General features: G+C 36.2%; 1 protein-coding gene across 1 annotated transcript in view; it reads right to left on the bottom strand.

The window, feature by feature from the left end:
• The window catches only part of kif21a (kinesin family member 21A), an 81,203-nt gene that overhangs the window by 9,138 nt on the left and 46,315 nt on the right, over positions 1 to 25,750 (bottom strand). The window contains 22 exon segments of the mRNA XM_059334340.1: positions 356 to 530; positions 1,698 to 1,834; positions 3,795 to 3,869; positions 5,774 to 5,896; positions 7,111 to 7,187; positions 7,189 to 7,314; positions 7,410 to 7,464; positions 8,300 to 8,357; positions 10,130 to 10,150; positions 10,701 to 10,866; positions 11,649 to 11,750; positions 11,873 to 12,067; positions 13,146 to 13,290; positions 14,454 to 14,596; positions 14,738 to 14,806; positions 15,405 to 15,512; positions 16,758 to 16,957; positions 18,114 to 18,302; positions 19,604 to 19,718; positions 20,362 to 20,449; positions 24,522 to 24,710; positions 25,248 to 25,314. Of these exon segments, the coding sequence (XP_059190323.1) occupies positions 356 to 530; positions 1,698 to 1,834; positions 3,795 to 3,869; positions 5,774 to 5,896; positions 7,111 to 7,187; positions 7,189 to 7,314; positions 7,410 to 7,464; positions 8,300 to 8,357; positions 10,130 to 10,150; positions 10,701 to 10,866; positions 11,649 to 11,750; positions 11,873 to 12,067; positions 13,146 to 13,290; positions 14,454 to 14,596; positions 14,738 to 14,806; positions 15,405 to 15,512; positions 16,758 to 16,957; positions 18,114 to 18,302; positions 19,604 to 19,718; positions 20,362 to 20,449; positions 24,522 to 24,710; positions 25,248 to 25,314 (2,623 nt within the window).

The following is a 25,750-nucleotide window of genomic DNA, read 5'->3' as shown; positions in this document are numbered from 1 at the left end:
TGAGATCATGTATGAATTACTAAGGTTTACTTAGGTTTCCTGTGCAGAATGACATAAGTTAATGATAATAATAATAATAATAATAATAATGATAATAAATAATACATTTTATTTGTAAAGCACTTTTGATACAGAAATCTCAAAGTGCTACAGAAACCAGAAACAAAAAAACAAAAAAAAACGACTAAGAGAAAACTCAGACACATTAAAATCAGCAGTAGATAAAAAAAGACACAGGTAATAAAGTACATTACTAAGATTAAGGTGCAGAGACAATAATAAAAACATCTAGGGACAACCTAAAAAATAAAATAAGTTCTGCTGGACATGAGGAGAAAAAGGCCGTCAGACTCACGTGAGCGTCCTGATGCACTTGGCCGAGTCGCGGATGTCCCAGACTTTGATGGAGGAGGTGGAGACGGTGAACACCAGGCTGGAGCTGTAGCGCACCGACACCACGTTGTTAGGATGACCGGCCAGAGACATTATCTCCTGACCCGTCACCAGGTTCCACACCTTACAGGTCCGGTCTGCACGAGAAACACAGTCCAGCATCTTTATCTGCATTTATTACTTTTTAAAACCCACAGAGAGTAAAAACTGGAGCTTCTGTGAGCAGCTTTCACACATTATAAGTAGAGCCCGACAGATATTATTATATATATTAATATATTATCAAAGGCATATCAGAATGTATCAGCCTCAGTGTATATATGTTGTCCAAAATATATTTTTATTTTTATGTAATATATAATGCAGAAAACAATACTTGGGATGATTTATAAATGATGCAAGCAATTTCTTCATTATTTTTATTTATTCCTTCTTTAAATGATCAGCAACTGTGTCACTAAACATACTGTTCATATTATAGCAATAATATATTATTAAGTCATATAATAAGTCAATATTTATTAAGTCATTTACTTTGTTTCTATTCATTCTTTATTGTCTCAGATATTCCTAGAATTGGTTGCCAATGGCTTATACACACACACACACACACACACACACACACATATATATATATATATATATAAAATGTGATTTATTCTGGACAGATAAAGTGAATATCTTGTCAAAACTTAATTAATCTCTTCCTAACATACCACAATGGAAATGAAACCACAATCAAAAGAGGATTTTGGCTGAAAACAAAATCATTGCAACTTTATGGGCGACCATGCATAATACTTTTAAATATTAATGTTCAATAAAATGAAATATTATTTATAGAATAACATTTTTTGTTTGCGAAGGGAACCTTCTGAGTATTTTTTTTACACTATTGCATCGGTGCAAAATCAGTGCACAATCTACAGAAAAATCTATTATTTTTTATTGTAGCTCAAACATGTACGATATCAGCCACCATATGGGAAATATGTGACATCTGTGGCAAAGTTTTATTCAAACTTTGTGGGTGTTTATTTCATATCTGCTCTCCAGAAGCTTTTCCAACATTTTGTACACAGGTGTGTTAACAATAATGTTCCAAAAATAAAATAAAGCCAAATTGCATATTTTAAATGAATTTAAACAGGCATTATCGTTTAATTTGGGGTTCAGTATCTTGCTCAAGGATACTTCGACATGTAGGCTGCCATGGTCGGGGATCGAACCACCGACCCTCCGATCACTGGAGGAGCGGGAGAGTAACTACGAGAGGAGAGGTGAGGAGGATTGTGGGTAATCACCTTTGGATCCGGTGAACAGGAGGTCGTCGGTGCAGTCGACACACAGAACGGCTTTACTGTGTCCCTCCGCCACGTGGACGCACTGCAGCGTGGCCGAACGGCTGCTTTTAGTGGGAGGCACCGGGTTAATGACGCCCCTGGAACACACACACACGCACACACACACACACACACACACAAAAACACACAAAAACACACACACACACACACACACACACACACACACACACACACCACACACACCACACACACCACACACACGAACACACATACGAACACACACACATACACACACACACACACACACACACACACACACACACACACGAACACACACACACACACACACACGAACACACGAACACACATACGAACACACACACACATACACACACACGCACACACACACACACACACGAACACACACGAACACACACACGAACACACACACACACACACACACACACGAACACACACACACATGAACACACACGAACACACACACGAACACACACACACACACACGAACACACACACACACACACACACACACACACACACACAGTTAATAAATGCAAGCTGGACTAATAATCTGAGTGCAGCTACAGAGGCAGGAGTCATGCACAGCAGGCAGCTCTGGTGACTGATTAGCACGATGCTGCAAATCAAAAAATAGAAAGATGTGACGAGGAGATTATAAAGAAATGTGAGGAGACAGAAGTGGAGTCACCCTGCTGTGCTGCAGAGAAGAAGAGCAGTAAAAACACCCACAACATCAGGAGATCCTCTTTTCCAGCCCGTGATAGATTAAAAACAGGACAGACGATCATTTGGAAGCATCATCAGGGACCACAAGTTCAATAAGCATCACACCAACCACACTGATCTCTAATTGGCCGGTCGTGTGGACAAACTGGCAGCTGATAGTGTTCAATAAGAACTGTGGACGAGCTGATAGTGAACCTCAGATCCAGACGTCGATATTCAGGAGTTTTTCCATGAATGAGCGGTAAAAGGCCCGCTGTGTGCAGGATAAAAAGCCCACTGATGTGAACAAAGGGCTCATGTAAAGAGGATTATTTAGGGTTCAATAACAGTAATAAGCTCAACACGATGACGCTGTTTTGGTTAATTGTAATTACATATTGATCCCAGAGAGAGAAACAATCAGTGTGTTTAACCCTCTGACCCCAACAAGCAGTTTCAGACTGTTTTGTTTTAAATTTCCCTCACTGTGTCCTTGTATTTCACTGCAATATATATAAAATCTATATAAATCTATAAGTCCTGCAGCTCTGTGGAATCAGCACAATCATGGCTAGAAGTGGGAACAACTCAAACATGTCTTTGTGCAGAATAAACCAAATGATATGAATCATAAAAAAAGAAAAACGCAAGATGAATTTCTCTGATAAATTACTTTTTAAAAATTGGATTAAAATGTAATCTATATATGAACACTTTTTAGAGTGTCCACAACTGTCATGAATGTTGGAAAAAAACGTTTTCTCCACATATTATACATATTCTCAGTATTCTCTCCACTCTGCTCTGTGTAAACAGCCTCTCCTGTCCTGTCCTCTCCTCTCTGCTCTGTGTAAACAGATTCTCAGTGAATATTTGTCACATGACCGTTGGTCTCAGCAGAATCAATCATGTCTTCAGTGTCTCTGAGGAGAATTTAATGTTTTTAACAGGATCTGGTTTGTGCAAACACTTTATTTTAAATGACACATGTAGAGTAAAGAGATTCTGACACAAATATCAACATTTTTAGCTTTGTTTTGGTCAATCCTTTTAACAGAAACTTTCTTAACCAATGATCTGTTCAAGGACTGTCGGAAAGTGAAAACTCAGACGATAATGCCTGTTTTCACAGTTTCTTTCTACAATAAACGGTGAATTTTTGGAGATTTTTCAAAGACAACATGTTTGTTGGGGTTTAGAGGGTTTATTAAGTGTTTTGTACAATACTCCCTTTAACCGTGATTCAAGTCTTGAGAGAAAAGAAAGAAATCCACACCCTGTGAGTCTGTGTTTCCCTGCACAACAAAGGTGACATTTCATTGAACCATGTGGCGAATAAAAAGGTTGTACTTTGGAGGATCGGGGATCGGAGGGGAAACGGAGCGCAGGATGTGGCTGGAGGAGAGGTGGAGGCAGCCGTTCCTCCTGGAGGAGAGAGAGACTTGATGTTCCTGAGACCTGATTATTAGCTGCTGAATTAAACACTTATTGTTATAGATATTGATAACGGTACAAGAAAAAAATAAATACTCCACTGTAGCAAAACAGAGATTCTAGCTTCGCTCAAGCAAGCAAAGATCAGAACATAAAGTGTTGACGAAGTGACATAAATATTACTACAATGCAGATCAGACACTGGTTTTATTTTGCTTTGTTTTTGTGTTTGGTTATTTGTATGAAAAGTGTGATGCAAATAAAGTCTGATTGATTCAATTAACTCAACTTCTTGTTAACTCAAGAAATAATGAAATATAATAATAAAAAAATAAGATGTTTATTATGATGGACTGTTAGAGCAGGGGTCTCAAACTCAAATTACCTGAGGAGGCAGTATCAAAATGACCAAAAAATTACTATAAAAAAAAGACACAAAATGACAGAAAAAAACTAAATTACTTAAAAAAGACACAAAATGACCAAAAAAGAACACAAATGACACAAAAATACACAAAATTACCAAAAAAGACACAAAAATACAAAAAAGACAAAATTACTAAAAAGACACAAAATTACAATTAAGACACAAAATTATTAAAAAGACACAAAATTACTAAAAAAGACACAAAATTATTTTGAAAAAAGACACAAAATGCCCAAAAAATACACAAAATCCATGAAAAAAAACTAAATTACTCGTTTCTTCTTGTTTGTTACTGTGCATTGTATTGCTGTTTGAGTTAAAAAATTTAATAAAATTATATCTGGCCAATCACATCGTGAGAATTGAGATAAATGCAGAGCCTTGCGTAGAAATGATCGTACGTCCACTTGACGCTAACTTTCTGTCGTACGCTCGTTTGATAAATGAGAGCCAATGTGACTACAATCAAATCCACTATAAAGTTATCTTTGCCGTATGACATGAATGCAACGATATTAAGTTCTCATGTATCAATCCCATGCACTCAAACTCTGAACATGCATGTTGGGAGTAAATTTAGGGCTGCAGTATTCTGTGTGTATGCAAAACTTGGTAGTTTCTGTATTATTTTGGATAACATCTCTGCAGGATTTCCTGTTTGTTTGCTGTCTAAAATACCAATAAACAGACAATAAAAATATATATATACAGTCATGGAAAAAATGTTTATTCAACCCTTGTTTTCTTCAGTTTATTGTTCATTTTAAAGCCTGGTACAACTAAAGGTGCATTTGTTTGGACAAATATAATGATTTTCCATGGCTTTCTTAATTATAACCAAAATTATTATTATATTACCATTATCAATAAAACCATGTTAAATGTCTAGACGTCAGCTCTTAAATTAAACTCTTATCAGCCATTTTTGTTGTTATCATTATATTTGTCCAAACAAATGTCCCTTTAGTTGTACCAGGCATTAAAATGTACAATAAAATGAAGAAAACAAGGGTTGAATAAACATTTTTTCCATGACTGTATATATTTTAAGAATAATCTGAGAAACTACTCTGAACTGTATTATTAACATTAACATTAAATTCAGTAATCTAGAAGTGTTATTCTTTTTTAGTCTTTTTCAGTCAAACAATTTACTGATAAGAAAGAAAGCAGAAAGGGAAAGTGATTAAAAGATTCATATCATCAGTAGATCAGCAGCAAAGGGGTTGATCAGCAAGTTGAACACTGAATTTGAGTCAAAACTTTCCAATAAAGAGATTTATAGATAAGTTCAGATCAATCAGACTTTAAATTCAGTGCAGAACTTGTGAGGTCAGAGGTCGTCAGAGCTGTTTCAGTCATGCTTCTTCAGCAGGAAAAACCCACAGAAGGAAGATTAGTAGAGCTGAAGTCAAGTTATTTTTGATTCTTTTTTTTGCAGCCACATCGTTCGACAACAAGCTCTTACTGTTTAATCTCCTTGACCTTTGCCCTTTCGGCCGCCGCCTTGTCATACGTCTTCCTGCGAGAGAGCGGCGAGGGCTCCGGCGGCGCTCGCTTTTCCAACCCGGGCGACGTTCTGGAGCCAGAACTGATCGTTTTTCAGTTTCATACAAGTTATACAAACAGGAACAGCACAACACAGACAAGTGCAGAAAGAAAAAAAAAAAAGATGGTAAAACAACTGGAGGATGTGAAACACAACACAAAATAACGGCAACGATGAAGAGATGAGCATGCAGAACACACAGAAACACTCGTTACCTGGTTTTAAAGTCCCAAAATGGTTCTTCGCCAAGCTCATGTTTAAGACTGCAGACTTTTTACTACATTAAAATATATTTCTGATGCCTTTTTTTGCAGCCATTTAAACATAAAAATCACTTAAAGTGGACCAGTAAAGCAGTCTGGTTAGTATTTATTGCTTTAGTGTGTAAATTAAGCTGTAATAGGGGATAAGTAAAGGCACTTTTTGCAGGAAAAAGTAATAAATCAGCCGTAAAAATGTTAATATTGGCGCCTCTTTACATGCTTTTAGAGCAGGGGTCTCAAACTCAAATTACCTGGGGGCCACTAGAGGCAGAATCATAATGACCAAAAAAAAGACACAAAATTACTAAAAAAAGAAACAAAATGACAGAAAAAAACTAAATTACTTAAAAAAAGACACAAAATGACCAAAAAAAAGGACACAAAATTATTCAAAAAGGACACAAAATTACTAAAAAAAGACACAAAATTACTAAAAAAAATGACACAAAATGTCAGAAAAAGACCTAAAATTACTGAAAAAACACTAAATTACTTTAAAAAGACACAAAATGACAGAAAAAACTAAATTACTAAAAAAAGACACAAAATGACCAAAAAAAGACACAAATTACAAAAAAAAGACACAAAATGACAAAAAAAGACACAAAGTTACGGAAAAAAATGACACAAAATGACCCAAAAAAGACACAAAATTACAGAAAAAACTAAATTACTAAAAAAAGACACAAAATTACAAGAAAAAGTAATTAAAGGGACCTTCCACACACAACACGGTAAAGTGCCATTCATATAAAACTCACATTTAACTTTCATATCAAGGTGGGGGCCACAAAATATCGTCATGAGGGCCGCAATTGGCCCACGGGCCGCGAGTTTGAGACCCATGTTTTAGAGGAGGTGAGGATGCTCATGAATAACGTGAAGCAAAGTGATTTAAAGCTGCAGCAGCGACATCAAACATACATGCAGGAAGTAGAGAAGATAAAAATAATTATTGTGTTAGCAGGAGCAGAGAGCAGGAGCTGGACTTACATGCTGCCCATTTTAGAGGAAAAGCCGGGGGAGAGAGCTGCGTAGTCCCTGACTGATGAGCCTGACGAATCCGCCTCTCCTCCCCCCCTCCGGCGTCTCGGCCAGCGGCAGCATCGGGCCGGAGAAGTCCGCCGAGGGAGCGTCGGGGGCGGAGTCACTGTTGGCGTACAGCAGCTCCATCTGGGTGGTGGTCCGGCGCCGAGCCTGCAGGGCAACAGGAGAGGAGAGGGTTAACACGGGAGGAGGCGCAGGGACGGTTAGAGCGTGCAGAGGAGGAGAATAAAACCATGGTGTGGTACCTTGCTTCTTGTTTTGGTTTCTCCGCAGAGTTTCATGAGATCTGACGTCAAGGAGCTGCAGGAAGACACCAGTTTATATGTTAGTGGCAATAAATATACATACATATACATGATTCTAGAAACTTTGAAAGACTTAGAACGAAATGTTTTCCTTTAACCAAAAAAAAGATCAAGCTATACAACCTGCAGTCACAGCACTTAACAAAAATCTCAAGTTTTCCTTTAAAAAAAAAATGCAAAAATGAGCTATTGAGCTATTCAACCTGCAGTCACATTTTACATACTAAATAAATAAATATAAATACATTTGACTGCACTTTGAAACATTTAAGGTTTTTAATATCATTGGAAAATATTGGGAAAAAAATCCAATATTACAAAAAAAATTGTAGGACTTGCATAAATCCTGCTACGATATGTCAAATGTCATTTTATTTTTTTCTCATATCCTAAACATCCTCTTAATAATAAGTAAATTAAATTAATTAATTAATAGATTTATTATATTTTATTATCATTATTTATTCATAAAAATGGTTATTTTCAAGTTTTTATTATAATCATGCAACATTTAACATTGTCAACAATAATTTAACTTTTTAAACTTTAAAAAAAAATACTTTATATATACTATATACTATACTATAATATAGTATAGTATATATAATAATATATATACTATACTATATAATATACGTTTTTTAATCGTCAATGTAGTATTGTGCACATATAATTGAATTTTCCATTAAGAAAAAATACAAAAATGTTATATAGTTCTTAGAAAGAAAGAAAGAAACTCAGAGTCAACAAGTCAGACTTTTAAAAAAATCCAAACAGGCCAAGAAAACTGCAATCTGAGCATTTTTAAATATAAAAGCATGTAAACGTACCTTCCCTCTGCAGACGGGCTCTGAGCCGACTCATCACTGCTGCTATCATCTCCGTTCTCTGTGAAGAAGATTAATAAATAATATTAGAGCGGAGAGAAAACCTGTTTGGCCGATGAGATGCTTTCTAAAATAGTTCTTACCGAGTAAACTGAATTAATAATTAAACCTTTTGCTCACTTTCACTAAAGGGTGAAACTATTTTCTTTACTTTAAAAATAAAACGCTGCTCAGAATGGATGTAGGAACAGAAGCAGATGATGTCAGCGCGGCGCCATGCTCTTTATATCGACAGACAGTAAAACTCGTCCTTATTGAGCTCAATGGGATCAGATGGATGGAGAAAAAGGGTCAGAGGTCAGAGGTCAGATGGGGGGGGGGGGGGGGGGGGGGGGTTACAGATAGAGATGTGGGGAGACAACAAGGTGGAGGAGTGAGAGGAGGTGTCATTAGTCCGCTGCTCCGACAGGCTCCGACAGCTAAACATCATGTGGTCCTGTGGTAGAAGGTCTCTGTTAGCAGGAGGCTAAAGCATGGAGGCTGCAGCACAGAGGAGGAGGAGGAGGAGGAGGAGGAGGAGCAGGAGGAGGATGAGGAAGACAAAGACCCAATTCCAATCCAACTCCGACACCCTCAGAAACAGTTTTGTGACTCTTTTACATTGAAATAATAACACGATAAACATAAGTAACATTGCATAAGAACTGTATATAAAGTATATATATATACGTGACGGCTTCCCACGAGTGAGGCCAAAACATCTGGATCGCCCCCTGGTGGCGGGCTGCAGTACAGGTTATAAGCCCCGCCCCCTCCATGTTACTGGATGAGACCAGGAGGCAACCTCCAGGTCTGAGCAGGGAGGCAAACCAGGAAGTGCCTTAAGCTGCATTCTACCGAAAAGTCCAGCAGGGGGCGCTAAGATTGGCTGCAAAACATCGGTGGCTAGTTGTGTCTTGTGTGTTTAGCGTAACAATTTTGGTCATTTTGTGTCTTTTTTGGGTCATTTGATGTCTTTTTGGGTCATTTTGTGTATTTTTTTGGTCATTTTGTCTTTTTTTGGTCATTTTGTTTTTTTTTTTGGTCATTTTGTGTCTTCTCTGTGTTTTTTTTCTCTGTGTTTTTTTTGTCATTTTGTGTCTTTTTTTGGTCATTTTGTGTCTTTTTTTAGTCATTTTGTGTCTTTTTTTGGTCATTTTGTGTCTTTTTTGGTCATTTTGTGTCTTCCCTGGTTTTTTTTTGGTCATTTTGTCTTCTCATTTTGTGTCTTTTTTGGTCATTTTGTGTCTTTTGTTGTGTGTTTTTTAGTCATTTTGTGTCTTTTTTTAGTCATTTTGTGTCTTTTTGGTCATTTTGTGTCTTCTGTGTGTGTTTTTTGTCATTTTGTGTCTTTTTTTTGATCATTTTGTGGCTTTTTTTTGTCATTTTGTGTCTTTTTGTGGCTTTTTTTTGGTCATTTTGTGGTTTTTTTTTGTCTATCTATATAACAGAAATCACGTTTCCTCCATCCCGGACACAAAACAGGTGCTGCCATTCAGTTTGTAAGCATGCATCGGTGCAGATTCTCTGTTAGACGGCTTAATAACGCACTCCCACTCCCCACTAACTGGTTTGTGTGGGCCGGATTGGAATTGGGCTGCAGAGTTTATCCAGATGAGGAGGAAGAGGAGGAGGAGGGGAGAGGTCAGCAGATGGATGGAGGGAAGCCTTGGCTGCATCGCACCTCATGCACCTGCTCCATGTTACAGTCAGTTAGTTACAGTCAGAGTGCAGAGGGAGGAGGAACCATGCATTCATAACACAGAGAAAGAGTCTAATGTGGGTTTGACTTACCGGCCGGGATGTTACCTAGCTCTGCAAAAACATGAGAAAACAAAAAAACGTGGGGGAACAGAAAAAAGGCAATGCACAAATCAAAAACACTGTCCCCCGAATTCTACAAAGAAACAAACAAAAGAGAAGTGCAGCTACTGTAAACAGCCTCCTGCTGCACAGACGCTGGCAGGAACACCTCAAACTGAGCTATAAAATCAACTCTGTCACCTGGAGCATGCAAGGATTTTTTATTATAGTGATTTTTATACTATTAAGGCCAGCTTCTGTTCAGCAGAAGGCAAAACAGGCAAAGAGCAACAGGCCCAATCATGCAACGGACCAGAAACCAGCTGACCTCCTGGAAGGCTCAATGATGCTAAATGCTACATTTTAACAGCATTTACTAAAAAGAAGGGAAAAATCTTCCTTATAGGATAAAATCTGTTTTTTTGACATGATATTAAGGAGACTTCCAGGAGGTGGACGGGTTAAATCAGGGGTCTGGTCCGTGTTCTGGGTCCTCATCTTCACTTCAACCTCAACATAAATAAAAACAAAGAGGAATAAAGGTTGTTGTTGTTGTTGGTACCTTGCAGAGCGTTCCCCAGCAGAGCGTCCAGCTCCGGGTTGAACTCGGCCTTCTCCTTCAGCATGTGGAAGAGCAGCTGGTTCTGCGTGGCGCTGGTGATCTCCGTCTGCTTCAGCCGACCCTCCATCACCTTCACCTGAGACTCCCGCTGCGCCGCCTGCAGACCCTGAGCAGGGCAGAGATTAGATTAAAGTTTTATTTATTAAAATCTCTGAGTTTAAATGACTCAGCATGAGTTTTCTGAACTTTCGCTGGAGTAAAAACGTGACAAAAACACTTTCTTCTGTTTCTGCATCTTGCAAAATGCACCAAGATTAAAAGTTTTATTAAGGACCATGTTCAGTATATTAAATTACATTATTATGATGTAAATATAAATAGCTGATAAGAGTTTACTTTAAGAGCTGATATCTAGACATTTTCCATGGTTTTATTGATAATGATTTTGGTTATTATCAAGAAAACCATGAAAAATGTCTAGATATCAGCTCTTAAATTAAACTTTTATCTGCTATTTTTGTTGTTATCATTATATTTGTCCAAACAAATGTTCCTTTAGTTGTACCAGACATTAAAATGAACAATAAAGTGAAGAAAACAATGGGTGGTGTAATATTTTTTTCCATGATTGTAGATTTGGTTAATAAAAACTTAAATAATATATAATATATCCATATTAATGAAATTAAAATTGTGCAAAAATTATATATTTATTTGGATTGTATTTTTTGAAGCACCTTGTCACTGTGGTTTTAAAAAAATGTGCTATATAAATAAAGTTTATTATTATATTATTATTATTGTTATTATTATCATCATCATATGTCATATTACCTGATTTGGGGTTAAAATGGTAGTGGGAGGTGCTGATATGTGTCTTAAATAATCAAATATGATCAATGAACTGATGTGATTATTCCAGATAAACTGTATTTCTAGCGCTGGTACCTTGTTGATGGCCATGGACATGAAATGATCCAACAGGAAACGAGCTTCTGTCAGCGTGCAGGAACCAATCACAGCAGAGATGTCCACAGTGTCGGCTTCCTCCTGGAGGAAAAAACACATGAAGTCATACAACTTCAGCTAAAAAAACAACCATAAAAGTTGTTTGTGAAGAGATAATTTCTCTCTCTAACATGTAACTTTTAGGATTTTAACGCTCTCCTCACCTTGGTCTCCTCCATCTGCATGATGTTGGCCTGACAGTCAGCGATGCTGTCGTTGATGTAGTCGATGTTGGCGGTCAGAGCGTCCACCTCCTCGCTCAGAGGGAGCACCGCCTTCTCCACCTCCGGCCCCTCCTTCGTCAGACGCTCCCTCTTACGGATCACCTTCTCCTTACGCTTCGTCAGCTCCTCCCGTTGCTACGGAAACAAGACACACAAACAAACACGGTTAGCACATTTCAGTCTAACAGACTCTTTATTAGGGTTGTCAAAAGTATCGATACTCAAAAAAGTATCGATACTAAAACGTTGTATCCGGATACAATACTCATTTTCAAAAGTATCGATACCCCCAGTATACACAGTATCAGTATACATAAGCATAGAGTCAATAAGTTAATACGTTTTTTTTTTTGTAATTTTGTGTCTTTTTTTAGTAATTTTGTGTCTTTTTGTGTCTTTTTTTGGTCATTTTGTGTCTTTTTTGTGTCTTTCTTAGTCATTTTGTGTCTTTATTTGTCATTTTGTGTCTTTTTTAGTCCTTTAGTCCAACATAAAATGTGATTTTAAATCTTTTTTTTACTTTCAAAACACTATCATGCTCAATAAAGAATTTAAAATGTTCCAAATGTGAACAAAGGTGTCAAATATAACATATAAAATTTTCATTTTCAAAAGTATCGATACCCCCAGTATACACAGTGTCAGTATACATAAGCATAGAGTTAATAAGTTTACATAAATGTTGGTGACTGAAAAGTGTTATTTTCTCTCAGAATGAAGCAGAGAAAAGTCGACCTGCAACCAAACAGCAACACACACAGCCGAAAATATTGTTCTAATTGTTATTGTTTATATTTATTTTTTGCACTACCTCAGACCTGAAGCTTGTTATCATAGTTGCAGTTTCTTAAACTGTTTTTTATTATAAATATTTAACCTGTGGTTCTGTTCATTTTTACATGTTGCATTTTTCTTGTTAATAAAAATATTTCTGTTAAATTTTGGGGTCTTTGTTTTTGTCCTTGTGGTATCGAAAATGTTGTCGAGTATCAAATATTTTCCTGAGTACCGGTATCGAGTTGACAATTTTAGTATCGTGACAACCCTACTCTTTATAAATGTGTAACATGGTAAATGTAGCGACGTAAAGAGAAGGAAAGACTTGTTTTTATCCAGTTTTGTTTTTAAAAAAAAGGATTTTATAGGATATTGTGGTGATTAACCTTCTTCAGTTCTGTATCTGACAGATCAACACGTGCTGCTGCAGCTTTACCTTGAGCAGGCGGTTCATGTCGGTCTCCATGTTGGAGATGGTCATCCTCTGCATGATGACGTCGGTGATCCGGCGCTCCAGAGATTGCCATTTGTTACGAGCGATCCTGGTGGAGTAAACTCCGACTGTACGCCTGTAAGAAGAGCTGCACACACACAAACAGTCAGGGAGAAACTTCAGCTCATCAGCATGCTGCAGGGGCAGAGTTGTGCATCAAATCCAACATAATAATGGAAAAACAGCTGCATGCAAAGAGAAATTTATGTAACATTTTAGGGTTTTAGAGGACTTTATGTTCGAGGATGATTCTGGTACCTGTTACAACTCCAATTTTGGATGGAGCATGGAGCTGATGAGCCTTATCTCTCAGTCAACCTCACTTAAATTGTGTTACCACACAGGTTAAAGTTAAAGGCATCGAACCAGACCCAGAACACATATGTGTGTTGTGCACTCACACTATTTTCTGTCTAAAAGGTAAGCTGCTGCAAGCTCGACAATGGAGTTCACAAAGAGTTTTAATTTTTTGCAGTGAGCAGCGAGTGACAGGGTCAGAAGAAAAACATATTTATCCACAAAAACACAAAAATAAAAATAAAAATCTGTATCAGTTTAAGTAAACACTATATTTATATAATTTTATTTATATATCATTTTCCTGCTTTCCCTGCAGTCAGAAAGCCTTTTTTGGGGGAACTGTAGCGGGTTATTGATGCTCCTCAAAGCTACCAGACTCCATTGACAAAAACAGTAATTTTACTTTGCAGAACACATGAGTTGCTGGCCTACCTGCTGCCTCAATCACTTAGTTTTCTGATATTGTTTGAATTTGGTGTATTAAACAGTTAGTTCTTAGTCACCAAAAGTCACACAATAACACAAACAAACAGACAGCTGGCAACCAGCAACTCCCATGTTCTGCAAGGCAAAATTACTTTTTTTGTTAATGGAGTCTGGTGATTTTGAAGAAAGCATTAACAGAACTGGCTGACAGTAAAGTAAAGGGGTGAAAATATTGTTAATATAGCGTACACTCAAACTGATATTGCTTAACTGAATGCTAAAATGCATTTAGCTGCTGCACCCGTCCACAGTAGTAAACTCAAAAAACCTTTAGGTAAAAAAGGTGTGCCCCAGGGCTCGATCCTGGGTCCTCTTTTGTTCTCGCTATACATTAATAATGTTTGTGATCATGTATCAAAAGCCTCATTCCATTTCTATGCAGATGATACAGTCATTTATTGTTCATCTCCTTCCCTAGTTCACGCGCTCACACACACACACACACACACACACACTCTCTCTCACCGGGTGCCGTTAGGAGCCACGTTGCCGGAGGAGTAGAGTCGTCCAGATGGAGGTCTGTAGGACGAGTCCATCGGTTCTGGGAGATTAACTTTCCTGATGACTTTACCTGAGGTCGGCCTGGCCTGCCTCCTCAGAGCCGTCACCTGACACACACAAACAAACACACACACACACACGGCAGAGTAGAAACGTGAGGACAAAAAAGCACGCTGCATGTATTTCTGCGTCCAATATGCAGTTTCTCTGCATAAATTGTGTAAAGGTACAGCCCAGCTGCTGCTCACCTCCTCAGTCTTTCTCCTCAGAATCAGCTCCTGTTGTCTCTTCTGAGCCTCCAGTAACTTCAGCTGGTGCTGAAACACAAATACAGCATCAACAGCAGTTAAATGATGATGATTTTACCCTCTGAACCCAGCTGAATGAAATCAGCACAATCATGGCAAAGAAGTGGGAACAACTCAAACATGTCTTCTGTGCAGAATAACACAGTTAAATTGACAGAAATCAGAAAGAAAGATGAAAAAACGCAAGTTGAATTTCTCAGATTTTTTTTCTTTATAAAAAAATTGGAATAAAATGTAATTCATATATACGGTAAACACTTTTCTAAGTGTCTATGAATGTTGTAAAAACAAGAAAAAAAACACATATTCTCAGTATTGTCATGTTTCCAGCCTCTCCTGTCCTCTCCTCTCTGCTCTGTGTAAACAGATTCTCAGTGAATATTTGTCATGTGACCGTTCGCTTTATTTTAAACGACACATGGAGAAATAAGAGATTCTGACACAAATATCAAGATTTGAAGCTTCGTTTTGGTCACTTTTTTATAACAGAAACTTTCATAACATATGTTCCATTCAAGGACTGCCGGAAAGTGACTGTTTTTACAGTTTCTTTCTCCGATAAACGGTGTATTTTTGCCAATTTCTTAAATAATTCCTCATCACCAACCTCTTGCTTGCGTTGATCTTTCTTTAACGAAGCGATTTCTCTGTTTCTGCGAGACTCGTTCATCCTGTTCTTCTCCTGCTGCTCCTTCATCTGCTTCATGAGGCGGACCTGGAACAATCACAGAAAGAAACACATTAATATTTATATTTACATTTAAATATTAATATTACATTTTTATCGATTCTTGAGTGGTATAAAATGTTTAAATTTAGCACCAACTTTATGCAACGAATGGTATCAACCCTCAAAACTGCTGCAACAACTAATGAGACATAATTGAACATATAAATGGACTTTTTACACTCATATCAAAGTGTTCTAAGCTCTAATACACTCTCAACTTATCCTTATTTAAAAATTGGTCTAGAACCATCGCTGGATACAACACGGTTTCTCAGCAGAAGTGCTCACTCTCCAATTGCTGAAATATGCAATTTCTTGCAAAAATGTTCAATCTTGCAAAAAGTTTTGAAACCAAATCACAGCATGAATTTTTCTCTGGTGTTCCTCAAGCTTTTGGTGTCTTAATGTGGGACTCTGGAGGGTTTTTGACCATTTTTTTTTATCAATTTTCGATATTAACCCTTTGATGCACAACATATAAACACCTTCTAATGTACAACATGGGTCAAAGATGACCTGCATTAATTTCCCATGTTATTTAATGCTGGCTGTGTGTTTGAATATCTTTTTTTATTACAGTAGATCATTATATCCATTTTCCTTTCATACTTTATGAAGAATAAATCGTTTTTGCATTATTACATCAAGTTTACACACATGGGTCAAAAATTACCTTGTTCATTAGAAGTGTAGTGTTAGAAAAAGGGCTTTTATTCAAAAAGTAAGACATGAAAACAAAAAATTAGGATGTATGATGCTCAAATTAATTTGAGGAAATTGAGGAAAACCTGAAATACTGATTGATTAAATTAATTTATTGCAAAGACATAGAATATAATAAAAACTTAGTCGGGTCACTTTAGACCCATGTTGTGCATCAAAGGGTTAAACACATGGCTTAATTCAGAAGAAAATGTGTGTGAATACAAATAATATCAACCCAAAAATTGCTGCAACAACTTAGGAAACATAAGTGAGCATGAGAATGGACTTCATATACTCATATGATAATGTTCTAAACCCTTATACACCTAGATAGGTTTAATAATTGATTAATTAATTGCATATTTATGACTAGAAGAGCTTGATCTCAAATTAATCTTCAGGTTTGAGCCTCCAGATGATGTTCACCACTTCTATGTGACATTTATTGTTGATCTGCTATCAGATCCTTTACCCACTAGCCCAGGTTCTGTGTACATTGGTGGTTAAAGTGGACAACAGTCCCACCTTGGTCTTCTTCATCTCAGCCACGTCCATCTGCAGCTTCTTCAGCTGCTTCTCGTACTGCGACTGGTTCTTCAGCAGGCGGGCGTGTTCCTTCTGGGCCGACTGGAGCTTCTGCAGCTCTTTGTTCATGACGCTCAGCTTCTTCTCGTACTCCGCCTTGATCTTACGGGACTTGTCGTCCGTGCCGCTTTCTACTGTATCTGTAAAAGTGCAACACAGACGCAAAAAATGAAAAAAAAAGTGGTAAAGAACTTTAAATAATGCACAAAATAATCATTTTTATTTGGCGTTAAACATTGAGAAACGTTCATCTGCAGCTGTCAGAAAGTCTCTTCTGTGAGCTTTTTCTCTCACGCTGAAAACTCCTCCGTGCTTTTAAAATGTGCACGAGACTTTTTTATCATTCCCAAAATGAAAACAGCTTCTGAAAGGTCAGACATGTTATGGAAAGTGTTGGAGAGAGTGTGGAATCATTTCCATGTCTTCTGGGACTGTCCGTTTATAAATTCATACTGGCAGGATGTAGTGGAGAAAATTAATTCAATAGTAGGCTTTGAGATTAATAATGATTTTTGCACAATTTATCTTGGTAATATTCCCCCCACAATCAGTGCTACTGATAAATATTTGATTAAAACTAGAAAATTTCGAAAGAATTTTGAGTGTGCTTGACTCTGGGCCGTGACTCTCACCCATACATTGACACTGCCGAGTAGTTTACAGTATATTATTATTATTATTGCTGAGGTATGTGACAGATCAAGCTTTAACCCATTGAAGCCTGGAAAGCAGATACGTCATTTTTGTAGTATGTATAAGCTCTGAAAATACTTTTTTGATTTTCATTTCTATCTGCTACAGAGGCTGAAAAATCTATTATTTAGTAGAAGAGTTGACACTTTTTTCCCCAGAATTTTTCCAGAATTTCCAGAAAATTAGAGGCTTTAAATTTTAAAACTTTAGATTTTAAAATTGCCCAGCGGTTTTTCAGGCCTCAATGGGTTAAACATGTCAACAAGCTGTTTCAATGTGGTGTATGAATGAACTTAACTTGCACTTACTACAATGATGTAATAACTGCAATGCAAAGTGACTCAACAAAGGGAGTGTGTGTGTGTGTGTGTGTGTGTGTGTGTGTGTGTGGAGAACAACTTCTAACTTTCAAACAAATCCTGTTAAGTTTTTTTGCACCATCAGTTCTGTTTTTTGAATAAATGGTTGGAAATTAATGGGTTTTAAAGAAAAAAATGTATCCGATTAATCGAAAAAATAATCGACAGATTAATGGATTACTAAAATAATCGTTAGTTGCAGCCCTAAGATGATGTCCAGTGCATGGACGGTTCCTGCTCTTACTCATGTTCTGCAGCACGCGGTCCCTCTCCAGCTGCGTGTCTCTGATTTTGCACTGCAGCATCATCAGCTTCTGCTCGTACTGCTGCTTCAGCGTGTGCAGCCTCCGCTGGCTGTTCTCCAGCTCGTCGATCAGCTTCTGCTTGATGGCGATCTCACAGGTGATGTTGGCCAGGTCGGCCTGGAAGTTCTCTGCAGAAACACACCAGACCACATTAGATATTCAGATACAACACAGACAGGAGGAGAGTTCTGGTGCTAAAAGATGCTTTTACAGCTCATTTCTCTTTGGGATTATCAAGGTTATTATAGTTATACATTTTGTGTCTTTTTTTGTCTTTTTAAAGTAATTTAGTGCTTTTTCAGATATTTTGTGTCTTTTTTGTAATTTTAAAAAATCCTTTTTGGTCATTTTGTGTCTTTTTTTGGTCATTTTGTGTCTTTTTTTGTGTCATTTTGTGTCTTTTTAAAGTAATTTAGTTTTTTTCGGCCTGGAAGTTCTCTGCAGGAAACACACCAGATCACATTAGATATTCACAACAAAAACGCAGACTTGTAGACAGTGTTTTGGTGTTAAAAGATGCTTTTACAGCTAATTTCTTTTTTTTTTTTTCAATTTGGGATTATAAAGGTTATTATAGTTATACATTTTGTGTCTTTTTTGTCATTTTGTGTCTTTTTAAAGTAATTTAGTTTTTTTTTCGGTCTGGAAGTTCTCTGCAGAAACACACCAGATCAGATTAGATATTCACAGATACAACACAGACACAAGTGGGCAAGGCAAGGCATAATTATCTGTATAGCACATTTCATACATGTAGCAATTTAATGTGCTTCACACAAAAACAATGAAAAAATAAAAAATAAAAATATGCAAGACTTCTTCATGACGTTGCATTGTTAAAACGTCAGCTTTTTCAGAAGTTTCCAAGTCCAATTTAGTGCATCAACTCTTTTTCAGCAAAGGTAAAAAAAATCTTGACCAAGCGTAAGTGTTTGCAGGTTTTTAACATGTTGCAGTTTGCATTCAGCATTTTTAATGCAATATTTTGTCTTAAATGTTTTTGTGTGATTTTTGTCAATTTTTGTGTGTGTGTTTTTTTATGTGTGTTTTTGTGTGTATTTATGTGTTTTTGTTTGTCATTTTTTTGTTTGTTTTTGTCATTTTTTTGTTTGTATTTATGTGTTTTTTGTCATTTTTTGGGTATTTTTTTGGTATGTGTTTTCGGTGTGTTTTTGTGTGTTTTATGTGTGTTTTATGTTTTTTTGTAAAATGTGTTTTTGTAATTTTGTGTGTGTTTTTTTGTGTTGAAAATGTTGATCCAGTAAGTCAAAATGAAAAAAATAATAATCAGGTCATATAGGTGAGGTTGTGCTGAAAACAATGATACCAACATGGCATGGTGAACACTTTTTAAGTGTTTTTTTCAGGCAGAATGAAAAGTCGTCAAAACCGACATGGTAAAAAAGAAACCAAACCGTCTCCTTCGTACCTTTTTCATCCGACTCAGAGTCAGAATCATCGGAGCTCTCCTCCACGTCCATCTCCTCTTCCTCCTCCTCCTCTTCCTCTTCTGCTTCTTCGTGGTCGCTGGCTTCCTGAACCTCCTGCAAGATAAAAATAATCATAATAATTTGATATCTGGAAGCTCTAATCAAAATATATACATTTATTTTTTAAATTAGTTTTCATTAAAACTTTAGCAACTCAGAGTCGTTTCACAGAACAATTATTCTGCTGATTTCCTGTAAATTTTTGGTGTTTTTATTTACAAAATGATTGAAAAACAAAAAAGACACAAAAAAACAATAAAAACTTTGTGTAAAATACCAGAGAGAATACCAGATAGAAACAAGATGGCAAGGTACAGAAATAATTTAATAAATTAAATTAATTAAATAAAATAAGTAATAAATAAATATATAAATATATATACTATATAATTTGTACATAGAATATTTTAACAAACATAAAAAATTAACGCACAACTTCAGATTTTTAAGAATGGTTTCCTCTATTCCCTGATTTAGAAATATTGACTTTAGTAGTTTTATTTGATTTATTATTTTTAGATACCTTATTACTTTAATTTAATTTACATAACTTTTAATATCTATTATATATAAATATTAATCTTGTCTTTACTATTTGAATGGCTGTATCAGATCTACAGAACCCGCTTCATGTCTGAACTCTCATAAAGTATAAATATATTTTAATATTTAGTTGATATTAGAGGCAGAGTCTCACCATCTCGGCCTCCTCGTGGCTCCTCTCCGTCAGCTCCTTCTCCGTTCCTTTCTCCTGCTCGTTGTCAGGGACCTCCTCCTTGGTGGCGCTGAAATATTCAGACAAGATTAAAAAATCAGAGACATAATTTATCATATGTGACAGATGAAACAAGCTGCAGCTCCACAACAAGTTTATAACAAAACATCTGCAGGTGAAAAACATCGTTTTTATAAAATACGTAACAATGCAGAGCAACACTGTCTTTTGGGCAAACAAAGGTTTTAAATAACTTCAAGATATTCACATTTACCCTAAAACAGGAGTCTCAAACTCAAAGTACCTGGGGGCCGCTGGAGGCAGTATCAAAATGACCAAAAAAAGACACAAAATGACTAAAAAAATCCCACAAAATGACTAAAAAAAACCTAAATTACTTAAAAAAGACACAAAATGACGAAAAAAAGACACAAAATTACTGAAAAATGACACAAAATGACAGAAAAAACTCTAAATTACTTAAAAAAAGACAAAAAATGACAGAAAAAAGAAACAAAATTATTTTAAAAAAGACACAAAATGACGAAAAAAAGACACAAAATGACGAAAAAAAGACACAAAATTACTGAAAAACGACACAAAATGACAGAAAAAAAACTAAATTACTTAAAAAAATAAACAAAATGACCCAAAAAAAAAAAAGAATTACCAAAAAGGTAACACAAAATTATTTAAAAAAGACACCAAATTATTAAAAAAGTAATTAAAGGGACCTTCCACACACAACACGGTAAAGTGCCGTTCATATAAAACTCACATTAAACTTTCATATCAAGGTGGGGGCCACAAAATATCATCATGAGGGCCGCAATTGGCCCGCGGGCCACAAGTTTGAGACCCATGCTCTAAAACATACAGAGAGCTTTGACTATTACCTCCTGACAGTAAAGTATTTGTGTTTTTATGAGCTTGTTTGTGGAAAAGACAGCATTTATTTTTGTAAATAAAGGAGGGAGGCATCTCATCAGAGTCAAACCAGCAAAAGCAACAACAGAAAAAGCGTGAAGGAGTAAAAAAAATAAAAAAAATAGTGACTCAAATCCATGAAGCAGATCTGTTGGATAAATATTTTTATCCAAACACAGAGAAGGTTAGCAATGTTTCATCTGGATAAACTGAACAAAACAAAAACAAAAAAGAAGATTAAAACAGTAAAGTGGAATAATCCACTGTTATGCATAGTTTTAATACATTAAAGGCTGATTAACCCTTCGGTGTCAGGTCCATTTTATAAAGATTTGGGGTTGTGGGCAGGAGATTTTTAGGGGGAGATAGTAGGTCAACAATAAGATGCCACAAAGAAGAAGTAACATCATCTGAAAGCTGAGAACTGAAGATTAATCTGAGATGAAGCTGAAGATTTTCTAGCCATTTTCATGCCAAATTTTGTCTCACAAGCTGTTTCAGCAATTTTTTATTCAATACCATTTGTTACATTGAGTTGGTGCAAGTAAGTTTTGCAATTTATTTTGCAAGAGTTGATAGAAAATGATCAAAAAACCCTCCAGAATATCACATCAAAACCCCAGGATGCACAAACACTTACATTTAATAGGACAAAAGGAGCAGAATGCATGGTATTGCTGCAAACTGCATGAAATCAGCATAAAATGGGCATAAAGTCTGTAAAGAGGAGTCTCGTGGGGACCAAAAAAACTATTTTCATTCAGATATCTTGAGGTCAGAGGTCAAGGGACCCCTTTGAAAATGGTCGTGTCAGTTTTTCCCTTCGCTAAACTTTTGCTCAACTTTGAAGCTTTATTTATCACCCAACAAGATATCATGACCTCTTTAACTCTATGGAGTCTTTTTGGGCTATTTTGTCCATTTTTAATCCTTTCCATCCTGCCTGTATTCACCACTTAAAACATGTTTAAATGCCATGTTGGTATATTTACCTATATGACCTGATAATAATTGATTTTTTATTCTGACTTACTGGATCAACATTTTGAACCAAAAAGAAACAAAGAAAAACCAACATAAATGTGATCTTGTGATTGTGTGTGATCCTGTCATCAACTCTGGTTTTTATTCAAGTGGGACTCGATTTTATTTGTGTCTTGTGTGTTTAGCGTAACAATTTTGGTCATTTTGTGTCTTTTTTGTGTCTTTTATAGTCATTGTGTGTCTTCTATGGGTTTTTTTGGTCATTTTGTGTCTTTTTGTGTCTTTTTTGTCATTTTGTGTCTTCTTTTGGTCATTTCATGTCTTTTTTAGTCCTTTAAGTGCAACATAAAATGTGATTTTGAATCTTTTTTTTACTTTCAAAACACTATCATGCTCAATAAAGAATTTTAAATGTTGCAAATGTGAACAAAGGTGTCAAATCTAACATATAAGAGGGTTCCATCCAGTTCTATCATTTTATACTAAATATATTTGAGCTTGTCTCCAGTTTTACTTGGTATATCATCATCAAACTGAAACTGGCCTCATGGAGTTTACAGCCAGAACTTTAGAGGTAAATTTACAGTAGGGCTCCACGCTGCTTTGTTTTCTAGTCTGGATGGAGTCAACAAGTCTGGATTATTTGCAGTTTTTGGAGACTCCAGAGGGTTAAAATCTATTATAAAGTCAATAAAAACATAAAAAAAGATGAAAAAGAAAGCAGGGATGCAGCGTGAGGGTTCACACAGAGGATCTAAAGAGAGATAAAAAGCTGATTATATTGTTTTAAAGGTGTTTAATGGAAGGGGAAGTCTCACTCCAGGTGGGGGAATACCTGCGCAAAATAAAGACAAATTAAAATGCTGACTCGGGGGAAGCGGAGGATGGGAATGGCTGCAGGAGGGTGGAAGCTCTGACCAACCTGGAGTCATCAACCTCTAACACCTCCTCCTCCTCCTCCTCCTCCCTCTCCTCCCTCTCTCTCTCCTCCAACAGCTGCTGGAGTCTTCAGGGAGGGGTGAGGGGTCAAACCACAGAAGGAAGCAAGAGATGAACGAAGGAGGAAAGAATGGAGGGAAGAACGATCAGAGGACGCTGAAAAATCCCACGTTTTTACCCCTCCCTTAAACGCCCCACAGCACAACTCTGATCAACCTGGAGCGACTTCTTACAGCAAAATGTGTAATTTATCAGCACTGGAATACTTTCATACCATTAATCTACACTACAAACATTAAATCTGTGTCTTATTAATTATTTTATGTCTATAAATGAAGCACATTAACCCTCTGAACCCCAACGAGCTGCTTCAGGGAGTTTTTTTTCTCTTTTTTTTTTACAGTTTACCCTTTGTGTCCTTGTATTTTACTGCAAAATATAAAATCTATATAAAATCTATAAGTGCTGCAGCTCTGTGGAATCAGCACAATTATGGATAGAAGTAGGAACAAGTCAAACATGTCTTTATGCAGAATAACACAATGAGAATGACAGAAATCATTAAAAAAAAGAAAAAGCGCAAGCTGAATTTCTCTGATAAAATATTTCCTAAAAATTGGAATAAAATTGAATTTATATATAAACACTTTTTCAAGTGTCACAAATGTTGTAAAAACTGTTTTCTCCACATTTTGTACAGATTGAAGTATTTTCATGTTTCCAGCCTCTCCTGTCCTCTCCTCTCTGCTCTGTGTAAACAGATCGTCAGTGAATATAATATTTTAAATGACACCTGGAGAATAAAGAGATTCTGACACAAATATCAACATTTTCAGCCTCATTTCGGTCACAATTTTTAACTGAAGCATTCAAGGACTGTCAGAAAGTTAAAACTCTGATAATAACGGCTGTTTTTACAGTTTGTTTCTATGATAAACAGTGTATTTTTGCCGATTTTATTTAAATAAAACACTTTTCTTTTGGTGTTTAGAGGGTTAATTACATTAATATCTATTATCTTCACAGTGTCTCAGATTATAATCATGACTGAAGGTCTGAAGGTCTTTAAACATGCATTTAGAAAATGTTAAAATCTCTCTATATTTCCCATTAAAATGCATTTTAAGTCAAACTAACTCCTTGCTGAAGCATCCAGTGATTTGCCTTCTAAAAAATGCTGAATCATTAAGGATAAAAATAATAAAATAAGCCATTCCAGGTTGAAACGTCTTCACATTTAAGCAGCCGAGCACAGATCACAGAGACACACAGCGTTTCTGTCTGGTTATTACCTTTTCTTCTTCTTCTTCTCTCGTTTCTTCAGCTTCTCCAGGTCTTTCTTGGCGAGTTCGATGATGTCGGAGGTTTCCTTCTCGGGGGCGAGCAGCGCCGGGCCTCCGTACAGAGACTGGCGGTTGGAGGCTCGAGACAGATTCTTCCTCAGGTTCTCGTTCACGGCTTCACTCTCCAACAGTTTGGCTCTGAGGGGACACAAACGGGACAAAAACACACAAATAAGACTCCATGTTTTGCCTGTTTTTGTGCTGTTATTTGCACCAAATTTTAATGAGGATCCACAAAGCATATTCAAGAAATGTAGAGCCTCTTAGTTTTTCCATGCATTTGTTTACTCTCGCACTTTTTCATGTTTCTCATTGGAGTACATTTATAAATAATAAATAAATAACAAATTTCTGACTTTTAGATGATGCATTTTTGGCTGACAGTTTTGAAAATGTGGTACATTTTTCCCAAAACTCAGTGTTTGAGAACAATTTACAATTCCAGGCAACTTTTACATTTACATACAATTAATCAGCAAAAATACAATTAAAAGTCATTGCAAAAAGATGGCGAGCCAGGAATAACAGTTTGACACCCATCAGCATTTGTTTTCATTTGGTAATAAATAATACGTAAAGACCATTATAAAATTAAGATTTACCTGTGGAAAGTGTGAAAAATTAACATTTACATAATTTACAATCTTGAGGGTGTTTTCTTAAAATAAAAATTACCTGAGGTCTTCAATCTCTTTGATGTAACCATGAATCATGTTTCCAATTTCTTCAGTTGCACCTTCACCTGTTAGAGAAACAAAGAAAGACTTTAGATGAAACAGATCAAGAGGAAAATGGCTTTTATACATATATATATATACATACATACATACATATTTAAAAAATAATTTGTTATATTTTTATTTATTTATGAGTTATTGTTCTTTTTTGTGTGCTATTCGAGTCATATTAGTAAAAAACTGGTGCACAATCCACAATAAAAAGGTTAGGTTTCTTTTTTCAGACAAGGAAAGAACATCTCTTTGAACACTTTCCTTGTCTGAAAAAAGAAACCTAAGAATAATATTCAGAGTAGACAAAATTAATTTTCTAGAAGTAAAAAAAAAGTATATTTTTATACAAAAAATATCATTATATCGGCTTCCATTACGGTAACCAGTGAATATTTTCCTCTAAAATCCGTATCAATATCATTTTAATAAGTCCCATGTCGTTTGGAC

The sequence above is a fragment of the Centropristis striata genome, chromosome 6 (genome assembly GCF_030273125.1).
Source record: "Centropristis striata isolate RG_2023a ecotype Rhode Island chromosome 6, C.striata_1.0, whole genome shotgun sequence".
Taxonomy (NCBI): domain Eukaryota; kingdom Metazoa; phylum Chordata; class Actinopteri; order Perciformes; family Serranidae; genus Centropristis; species Centropristis striata.
The sequence above is the reverse complement of the archived record's forward strand: the minus strand, read 5'-3'. Positions and strand labels throughout refer to the sequence as shown.